At 42.7% G+C, this 10,974-nt stretch overlaps 1 protein-coding gene across 2 annotated transcripts in view; it reads right to left on the reverse strand.

The window, feature by feature from the left end:
* The window catches only part of LOC106578613 (ubiquitin-protein ligase E3C), a 46,104-nt gene extending 35,418 nt beyond the window's left edge, over nt 1-10,686 (reverse strand). Inside the window, exons 1-11 of one of the 2 annotated variants that reach the window (XM_014157612.3) lie at nt 10,513-10,686; nt 9,480-9,642; nt 9,095-9,148; nt 8,917-8,991; nt 8,552-8,698; nt 8,294-8,409; nt 7,894-8,051; nt 7,605-7,770; nt 4,045-4,265; nt 3,641-3,792; nt 3,032-3,222 (exon numbers count right to left, since the gene is read on the reverse strand). In XM_014157612.3, the coding sequence (XP_014013087.1) occupies nt 3,032-3,222; nt 3,641-3,792; nt 4,045-4,265; nt 7,605-7,770; nt 7,894-8,051; nt 8,294-8,409; nt 8,552-8,698; nt 8,917-8,991; nt 9,095-9,148; nt 9,480-9,548 (1,349 nt within the window). In that variant the 5' untranslated portion in view covers nt 9,549-9,642; nt 10,513-10,686. Of the gene's footprint in view, nt 1-3,031; nt 3,223-3,640; nt 3,793-4,044; nt 4,266-7,604; nt 7,771-7,893; nt 8,052-8,293; nt 8,410-8,551; nt 8,699-8,916; nt 8,992-9,094; nt 9,149-9,479; nt 9,643-10,004; nt 10,111-10,512 lie in introns of those variants that run through there. The other variant, XM_045702164.2, reaches the window with a different exon arrangement.
* Between the last annotated feature and the right edge of the window lie 288 nt (nt 10,687-10,974).

Consider the following 10,974-nt stretch of genomic DNA (forward strand, 5'->3'; position numbering starts at 1 on the left):
AAAGTGCTTGATTGTGTGTGTGTTTCTTTAACACCGAGGGTTAACAACAGGTAACGCCAATGCAGTAATTCAGCTGAAAACAAAATAAAAGCCCCTTGCTTTTAAATGGGCCTCTGTCTAACGGGATAGGGTATTGTCACCTATAAGGAAGCCTGTTAATAAGGGCAGGCAATCTCCTTCTATTCACATGTTGAGGGGTAAAGGTTGATGTAATGCATTGACGTTAATCCCCTCTTTTTAATCCTAAACAACTAGCAAAATACAACCAACAAAAAAATATATAAATCCTATTAAAATGTGGAATAAATACTTTTTTTTTAAAGAAGCAACAAAACAAGAGACGATGAAAAACAAGTGTCTAACTCATGAGAGAGAAAACAAAAACAGATATGGTTTAAAAGCTGATCTTGTAAAAAAAAAAAAAAAAAAGTTGACAGAACAGAGAGAGGGAATGGGAAGTGGATGGAATCTCACATAAATAAACTAATGTTGGTGTCGGCCTCCAATCTCTAAGAGAGCATCCCAATTCCCTATATAGTGCACTACTTTTGACCAGGACCCATAGGGCTCTGGTCTAAAGTCGTGTACTATGTAGGGAATAGGGTGACATTTAGGGCACACCCTCGTTCACCATTGAGCAGCAGAGATTATTTGAAAGGCTGAAAATTTTAAATGATCCTTCGGGGGGGGGGGTAAAACGAGTGACAACTCTCTATATGTTTGATAAATCGTTTCTGCCAAGGCCCCCCCCATCCGTCAGTACAAAAGAGGACGGGAGATAGGTATAGCACAGTGCTCTGGGCCTTTACAGTGTGCGGCCGGGTGTTTGATTGAAATGGGCAACAGAGCAATAAAATGCTGACTGACAGCCTGATATACGGCCTGCTAGAAATCAAAGCTCCATTTCAATCAGGAAATGAAGGCACTAATAAATACAATCACAGGCATCAAAAAGGGTGTGTGTGTGTGTGTGTGTGTGTGTGTGTGTGTGTGTGTGCACAAAAATTACCTTGATGGCCAAAACAGATTATTTTATGTAGACATAATGCAAGAATTTACGTATGCTCGCAGAAAAAGAGAAAACTAGGCAAAATAAAAGGGAAAGGGCTCAATTCAATCTGAACCACTGAAGAGCTGCGCTACAGCGCAATAGTAATGTAATGTTCCTGCTTTAGCAGAGATTGCATTCACGGTAAACGCTGCATATGTCGGCTCAATCGAAAATGACCTTTAATAGTAATTGTGATAATAACTGGCTTTATGTTAAACTAGCTTAATTCATAAGGGCCTGCGAGTTAGTGCCAGTGGCAGAAAGAGTGTGTTCTCATTGCCCAAGCGTCATTATCTCATGTCAACTCCACAATCACATCAAGTGCTCAAAAACGAATTAAGGACAGAGGCTTGCTAGCACTTACAGTTGTCAGTGAACATCAGTTAGGGACAGAGAGCCACCTCAGGCCAAGGGTAAATAACATAGTGAAATTACAACAAATACCAAACATTAATCAATTAACTTGAAATTACACCCATTTAACCTCCCAACACCAAAGACAAAGATTATAGTAACCAAAACTGTGTAATCTTTTTATTTATTTTTTTATCTTAAATCGTATGATTAAATCTGAAGTAAAAGATCTTACTGAAAATACAGGGCCTACATCTTAGAGCTCTAATAAGAAGAAGGAAGCAAAGAAAAAGATACATGTTTATTCGAGGCATTGCGCTGGGCTTGCCGTCGGGCATGAGGTGGGAGACGGGAGGGCCGGGCTGGGCAGACAAGCTCTTTTTTATACGCAGTAAATCAGGCCCAGGATGCAATTTGCTCCCTTTAGCCTCTTGTAAAGGTATCCCATCCACTTCGCCACTAATTAATCTTCCACAGTGAGCTAATTATTTTGTACAGATATCCGATAATGATGGAGGACAAGAGGTAAAATTTATGGTAAAAGCAGTTGGACGAAAGGAAGCTGTAAAAATGAGAGAAATTTCTTAGGGAGGATTCTAGGCCTTTTCCAACAACTGATTTGGTAAGCAAATCAATGTATCTTCTCTAGTATCGTTTTTGAGAGACATTTGGGTTCTAAAGGTTAGCTTGAATGTTGCCTGAATCAAGTCTAGCATGAGATCACACAGGATTGTATTCCTAACCGTCACAAACATTTTTGCAACTTAAAACGTTCTGCAATGAAGATGAAGGTTTCTTATCGGACAAATTCAGGTAGACTTTCTCCCGTTCCAGCCTGTTTGCTTTCCTTTGGTTTCTAGTGAATACGACCCAGGTAACTCTCCAGCCCTAAACAATAGCCACATTCTTTGTTGCCCACCCTGTAAAAGGTGAGAACAACGCATCAGTAATGATAACACGCTCACTCTCCCATCCCCACAGTACAGACAGGTAGTGTCTTCCTTTGGCTCTACTAACTATTAACCAGAGGGGTTGAGAATGAGAGACGCTCAGTGTGTGCCATAAAGCCCAGGGAAGATCCCCCTCTCACATCCACATCCTGCCCTTATGCAATCAACCAGCCCAGGGCTAATTACCCTAATCTAGGAGTGACAGCTTCAGAGCTTCCCTGACATCCTAGTACTTCCTCCACCGGTTGTAAACGCCACTAGGGCGAAGACGACAGATAGTGGCTGTGCTCCTTCATCGCTATTCACATTAGTTGCTTACAACTTTAAAATAAATGCTGATTCTGAACACCCACTTTCATGATGTCAAAAAATGATTAAAAAAAGGCTTCACATCACGTTCCTGCAAAATGACTTAAAAGGCTAAATATTCATTAAAATTGTAGTGAAAGAAAGGTTTTTGAAACAACTAAATGCAAGGATTCAAATAAAACAAAAGTGCTTATTCTAGCACTGTAGGTACATGTAAAACCTTAGGTGTGGCACCCTATTCCCTTTGTAGTGCACTACTTTTGACCAAGGCCTGTAGGGCTCTGGTCAAAAGGAGTGCACTATATAGGGAAAACGGTGCCATTTGGGGACGCATTCAATGTAACTGGATCCGATGTAGAACACTGACCTGACTTTAGGCACCATCATGCGGTGCTGCACCATGAGCGTGTGGCAAATGGAGGCCATCATGGTGAAGACCTCTTCGCTGGCCGAGTCCCTCCACACCAGGTTGAGCAGCGCGTTGGTCTGCTGCTTGGTGTCCAGCTTGTGGACACACTCCTCCGTGATCAACTGCACCGATATCCGATAACTGTCGTGCTGGAATGAACAAGAACACACAGAATAGGTGTGAGTGAGATGTTCCTGTAAGTATAGCAGGGACTGTATTCATAAAGTCTCAGTAGGATCTAGGATCAGTTCTGCCATTTAGATCATATTGGAGCAAATCGTTTGTCCAGGGGCGGACCTGATCCCTAATCAGCCCACCTACTCTGAGACGCTGTATGAATACGGGCCCCGGTGTTTATAATGAGGTGCCTAAAGGCAGTGTGGATAAGGCTGTGGTCTGCTACTCGTGTGTAATACATATATTCAGATGTTAGCCGTTTTCATTTAAGAGTGTTGCCTGTGAAGTAAAAGCGCATTCTGAACTATATGCGTTATCTGTAACCTGCAGAGTACTATCCCTGGATTTCCCTCTGTTACCTGTATTGACACATTAGTGGTAGCTAGCTACCTGTGTGGACGGAGCCTGGATGTCAGTGTCCTCCTCGTCCTCAGAGTCACTGATGACCTCGGGCCTGCTGGTGCTCTCTGACACGGGAAGGAGAGGTAGGAGGGTCTGCAGAGCACGCAGGTATAGCTGGAGGCCCTCCTCTGATAGGGAACCTGCACACATACACACAACATTACTACAAAACACTCCCTATCGCCATAGATTTTGTTTCTGGTCATTCCCTCCACATCCTCTTGTCAGTGTATCTGCAGGTACACGAGAGTACTATTCCCCACACACTGCACACAACGGCTGTGTCCCAAATGGCACCCTATTACCTAGACAGGACACTGTGTAACGTAGTGCACTATGGGAATAGGGTGCCATTTTGGACGCAGACAAAGCGTATCCCTGACAACACTTACCCAGGCACGTCTCCCCGGCTGAGAGGACAAAGTAGAAGAGCCACGGCGCCTGTTTCTGCGCCGCTGCGGAGGAGACTACAGTGGCCTGCAGGGAACCCAGGAAGGCCTCAAAGGGGAAGTGGAGGCGCGGGTCGGACAGCGCCGGAATAAAGAAGTGAAAGATCTGCTCCGTGAACGGCGCCGAGATGAACTCCTCCGTGAAGGCTGCAAACACAAACTGCCTGTGGAACCAGAGAGAGAGGGAGAGAAATTGATTGTCATTACACAAACGTCTGGAGTGGAGCCGCGTACATTCTCCACATTGTAAAATGGATGAGTTGGTTTTAAATTGTTCACTACATATAGAGTTGAAGTCAGAAGTTTACATACACTTAGGTTGGAGTCATTAAAACTCATTTTTCAACCACTCAACAAATTTCTTGTTAACAAACTATAGTTTTGGCAAGTCGGTTAGGACATCTACTTTCTACATGACAAGTAATTTTTCCAACAATTGTTTACAGACAGATTATTTCACTTATAATTCACTGTATCACAATTCCAGTGGGTCAGAAGTTTACATACACTAAGTTGACTGTGCCTTTAAACAGCTTGGAAAATTCCAGAAAATTATGTCATGGCTTTAGAAGCTTCTGATAGGCTAAATGACATCATTTGAGTCAATTGAAGGTGTACCTGTGGATGTATTTCAATGCCTACCTTAAGACTCAGTGCCTCTTTGCTTGACATCATGGGAAAATCAAAAGAAACCAGCCAAGAGCTCAGAAAAACAATTGTAGACCTCCACAAGTCTGGTTCATCCTCGGGAGCAATTTCCAAACACCTGAAGGTACCACGTTCATCTGTACAAACAATAGTACGCAAGTATAAACACCATGGGACCACGCAGCCGTCATACCACTCAGGAAAGAGACGCGTTCCGTCTCCTAGAGATGAACGTACTTTGGTGCGAAAAGTGCAAATCAATCCCAGAACAACAGCAAAGGACCTTGTGAAGATGCTGGAGGATACATGTACAGAAGTATATATATCCACAGCAAAACGAGTCATATATTGACATAACCTGAAAGGCCACTCAGCAAGGAAGAAGCCACTGCTCCAAAACCGCCATAAAAAAGCCAGACTATGGTTTGCAACTGCACATGGGGAAAAAGATTGTACTTTTTGGAGAAATGTCCTCTAGTCTGATGAAACAAAAATAGAACTGTTTGGCCATAATGACCATCATTATGTTTGGAGGAAAAAGGGGGAGGCTTGCAAGCCAAAGAACACCATCCCAACCGTGAAGCACGGGGGTGGCAGCATCATGTTGTGGGGTGCTTTGCTGCAGGAGGGACTGGTGCACTTCACAAAATAGATGGCATCATGAGGATGGAAAAATGATGTGGATATATTGAAGCAAAATCTCAAGACATCAGGCAGGAAGTTAAAGCTTGGTCGCAAATGGGTCTTCCAAATGGACAATGACCCCAAGCATACTTCCAAAGTTGTGGCAAAATGGCTTAAGGACAACGAAGTCAAGGTATTGGAGTGGCCATCACAAAGCCCTGACCTCAATCCTATAGAAAATTTGTGGGCAGAACTGAAAAAGTGTGTGCGAGCAAGGAGGCCTACAAACCTGACTCAGTTACACCAGCTCTGTCAGGAGGAATGGGACATAATTCACCCAACTTATTGTGGGAAGCTTGTGGAAGGCTACCCGAAACGTTTTACCCAAGTTAAACAATTTAAAAGGCAATGCTACCAAATACTAATTGAGTATGTAAACTGCTGACCCACTGGGAATGTGATCAAAGAAATAAAAGCTGAAATAAATCACTCCCTACTATTATTCTGACATTTCACATTCTTAAAATAAAGTGGTGATCCTAACTGACCTAAGACAGGGAATTTTTACTAGGATTAAATGTCAGGAATTGTGAAAAACTGAGTTTAAATGTATTTTACTAAGGTGTATGCAAACTTCCGACTTCAACTGTATACATATACATACATACATACATACATACATACATACATACATACATACATATATAAAAAAATGTAATCCCTTTTCCTCCCCAATTTCATGGTATCCAATTGGTAGTTCCAGTCTTGTCTCATCGCTGCAACTCCGGTACGGACTCGGGAGAGGCGAAGGTCGAGAGCCGTGCATCCTCAGAAACACAACCCAACCAAGCTGCACTGCTTCTTGATACAATGCCCACTTAACCCGAAAGCCAGCCGCACCAATGTGTCGGAGGAAACACCATACACCTGGCAACCGTGTCAGCATGCACTGCGCCCAGCCCGCCACAGGAGTCGATAGTGCGCGATGGGACAAGGACATCCCTGCCGGCCAAACCCTCCCCTAACCCGGACAACGTTGGGCCAATTGTGCGCCACCCCATGGGTCTCCCGGTCGCGGCCGGCTGCGACTCGAACACAGAATCTCTAGTGGCATAGCTAGCACTGCGATGCAGTGCCTTAGACCACTGCGTCACTTGGGAGGCCAGTTCACTACATACATGATAAAGATATTGAATTAAGCTGCTGATTACAAATCAAAATGTACAAACATGTTACACAATGACGAATAAACATATGAACAGCTTAGACTCCACAATAAATTGTTTTTAAAGGGATAACTTTTGGTTTCAATCTAAGTATTTTGTTCACACCGTTAATACAATCCCCAAAAAGTCAGTTGTCAAGTTTTCAAGATGGAGCACTTTCCGTACAGAGCCAAAATACAGTTTTTGAGTAAAGTTATTCTTTAAACTCATTATCCAAACAGGGACAATAGAGTGATCGAGAGAGTAGGTGTCTCCTCCTTTCAGCTCTGTGAGTGCCCCAATATTGTCTTGTCAAACAGAGCTGTTTTTACTGAGTCACTCACACATCTGGTGGCCCCGGTCAGATAATTATCTGTTGGAGTGAGTGTGTACACAAGTTTCTCACACCCAGTCTCTGCTTTTCTTCAAAAAGAAAAGAACGCCCCCCTCGTTTGTCATTAAGAATGTTTCAAATTGAGAGCAAATAGTCAATATTCTGTACTCCGAGTCTGGATCAGTTTTATTGCTCGTTGTAAATAGGTTGGTGAAGCAATTACGGTGTCTCCGCCAACTCAAAGGACAAACAAATGCCCAAAGTTGACATTACCGATTTACTGGACAATCTTAACAGCATACGCCAGAGACAAAGGCATTCCGCTCGTGGCTTCTCACTGTGCTCTTTCCCACATGCTCAGCAGTCGCTGATGCCGAGAGGCTTTGTGTGTGAGGGGGTTTTTATATGTTGGAGGTGAAACTTTTAGGGGGTCTGGCTTTAGCAAAAAGGGCCTTCTCTCTCTCTGTGTGTGTTCTGGTTAGTTTTAGGGTATGTGCGCGTTTGACTGTTCTGATGTGACCGTTTTGGTTTTACAGACGCTACGGCTGCTGTTATAGTAGGGCAAAGTTGCCCCTAGACACTGATCTTGGGCCAGTTTATATTTTTACCCACTAATGGTTAAGGTTAGGATTGGGGGAGGGGAGGGGAAGCTGATCTGTACCTAGGAAAAACGTATCCCCGGAGTGTTATACCTTGCGCCTGTTGTGCAGGAGGAATAGGTAAAGTGCAGGGGCTTCAGCGTGTGCTCAAGCAGTGTGCCTGCCAAGGGGATAGCGTGTGCTCCAGAGGGAGCATCACTGTACTCCAGACTGGAAGGGAGCTTGTGATTCACTAGAATATAAAGCGACCTGTAGTATCCTGAGAGAGAAAGAGTGAGACAAAAAGAAAGAGAGCTGATTCAAATTCAATGGGGCTTGAAAATTAGCATTAACCAAATAAAATGTTATAGTGCATTTCCACAGATATCCTCATGATATTTACCTTTCTGTACCATATAGTGCAAAATCTGCTCGATTAACGATGCCACACAATTAACATCTTGAAGGACAGGGAGATAGGTTCTCTCTGAGGAATAGATCTCTAGCATCCTCATGGGAACGGCAACATTCAAACTGTCATCCTTGCAGGTTTGCAGAAGTCTAGGAGAGAGATGGACAAAGGGTGTTAAGGTGGTGCAATATACTTCATCGATTTGTTTGCAAAATGCATTCATGGATGTAGAGTGAAGTTGCCCTTAGAAGCTGATCTTGGGTCAGTTTAACATTCTTTCCACTAATGGTTAAGGTTAGGATTGGATGAGGGGAAGCTGATCCTAGATCTGTACCTAGGTGAAACTTCACCCCAGAGCGCATTCATGAAGAATAGGTGTAGGCCCCATTACCTGCAGCAGAAGCCAAGGACCCTCTTGATCTGAAACACACACGTCTGTCTTTCGGGCCCCACCAACAGCTTCACAAACTGCCCATTGTGTTTCACTAGGTTCTGACAAATCCATATCTACAGAGACACAGACAGAAATGTGTCATGTTCCCACATGCAAAACGTGCATTTGAGTCATTTTAGCATTTAGACATCACATTTTTACACAAGTTTTTCATTAGTTCAACAACACGTTTGCCCAAAAACCATTGGTCCTCACCAATCTCTGAGAGTCCTCACTCTGTCTGTAGAAAAATAGCAGTTGCCTTGTTAAGAGACTGAGACTGGCAGCGTCGGAGATTGGCAGTCCACCTTCTGACTGTGCCAGGCAGACGCAGCGGTCAAAGTTGCCCCTCTGGATGGCATACTGGAAAACACCAGGGTCAGAGGTCAAACACAGACAGTTATAGGGATGATCCCTTGATAGATACTTCATTGTGTAGACTATCAACATTGCCAGCAGCAATAAAAGGTTGTGGAAAAGGGATTGCTGGCAAGATAAGGGAGTGTGGAAGGGAATGGCATTGAAACTGAAGAATGGGTGTTGTCTAATGACTGTGAGCTTGTTCATATTAGTAGACATACTTGCTGTTTTCGGTCATGGTATCCTCGTATATAGGATTGAATGATAATTGCATTCTTCAATCTTCGTCTTTCATCCTTATTGAAGTTGAAAAACAGAGTAAAGTAAATAAATGCACAGAGAAAGTAAATAACGATTGGTTGACATACAAAGCTGGACGATTTTACGTCAAAGGACTACCTCTCTTTTTCTCCTTTCCTCTTGTGTCCGGTGTAGGAGAGATGCTTTTTCCTCCTGAAAGACAAAGTATATTAGCCTGGCATGACTAGTAGAAAAAAATAAGTCGCTAGGTTAGCCTAGGCAGACGATAGTGGCCACTGTATCTGCACTATCGTCTAGGATTGATGTGCATTCCCGGTAATACGTGTCCCCCGTGGACCAGCTCGTACAAAGGCATACTTTTCTAGTTTTAATGGCGAAAAGTAAAAATGTGTACTAAAACACAATTTTCTGATTTACGGACAATTTAGGATGTTGCACACAGCGTTCAGCCAAGGGTGTGAAAAACAAGTAGTCAGAAAATCCAAAAGTTATTAAGTTATTATTAACCTCATAGTGGTCTTACCTTTTTACTCGCTCCCCCAAGAGACACCTTCGGTCTTGTTTTGAAATCTCCCTCAAAACTGAAGCTCATGGTTAGATTTTATCAAAGAGGTGTTTCTAACCATAGACGAAGGATCCTTGTCTTGGTTCAATTCAGGACTTTACAAATTGGGTGCTACAGCAATCTGAAAAATAAAGTAAACGACACATTCCATTCATTTGGTGGCTAGTTGTCTAATTTAGTACAGTACCGACAGCTTGACACCATCCAAAATAAAGCATCAATATTAAAGCTAGCTAGACACATAGCTACAGTAGTTAGCGAACGTTACACTTCCCGCATCTAGAATATTTTTGGAAGGGAAATTGAAAAACAAAAAGAGCCATAACCAGTGGAAAGTGTAACTGACTAGCTAGGCTAACGGTAGCTAGCATGCTTAGCCACAGTAACGTTAGTGTTAGCTAGCTAGCTACAGTAGCTAACGTTGTAAAAATTCCCAAAAGACACAAGTGACTTTGACTAGCTATATAGATAGCACAACAACACCTTTTGTGGGGAAATCACTGTTGCCTTGTAGATGACTCTCTAGCGCATTAGCTACATTGTCAACCATGTTCCGGTTTTATGTATTTGTTAGTTAGGCAACTTAGTTAGCAAACGTCACTCTTTCGGTTTTCATTGCACAACACCAAAGACAACACTGGACCCTAGGCTAACTGGCTAGCATGCTAGCTAGGTTAGCTAATGACTCAGCAGCTTGTGTATATATCGCTCTTGGTGATCTGTCTGCCACTACTTCATACTTTCAATAGCATTCGATGTACAGACAATCCCCAAGTTACTTTATTCGTGCGTACATGTAGATTACTCTTTTGACATTATAGCGAGCTAGCCCGTTAGCAAACGTTAGCTGGCTAGCTAACTTTACGGGACAGGTCGCCTTTCTAGCTAGCTAACGCGTTAACGTTAGTAAACATGGCTATCCTCTTGACATCTTTGTTCTAACAGAATAAATCGTTTGGACTAAAAAATAAAGTAACTGTATGTTGATTACCTTTGATTAATGAAATGACCAACAGAAATGAAAGACTACATAAGACTTTTGTGCGATATTAAATGAAACAAAAATGTATTGTTGGCTCCTTCTCCCCGTCTTTCCCGAAACACAAGATAAACGGGTACGTCCTTCTTTAGAATACTGGAATCCGACTGGATACGCGATTCAATGTTGAAATGCTATTCGCTGAATGCAATGTCAACAAAACACAGTTTGGCATTATTGGATCATCTTCTAGCAGAATCCTAGTGCATTCGTGCCTTGGGCCGGGGATCAACAGGAAACAGTGGATTTTTGTGGATTTGCTATTCAAATCAACATATGGTGATATTCTTTATAATGGAATAGTAGACCATGGACCTAGTTCCACTTCAACTAGAAAAGAGAGAAAATATAAATAGTTATATGGTATGCAATATAATGTTAGCTGCACTGATTGTAAACTTTCATGAATGGAAA

This window comes from Salmo salar, chromosome 19 (genome assembly GCF_965601325.2).
Source record: "Salmo salar chromosome 19, fSalSal1, whole genome shotgun sequence".
Classification (NCBI taxonomy): domain Eukaryota; kingdom Metazoa; phylum Chordata; class Actinopteri; order Salmoniformes; family Salmonidae; genus Salmo; species Salmo salar.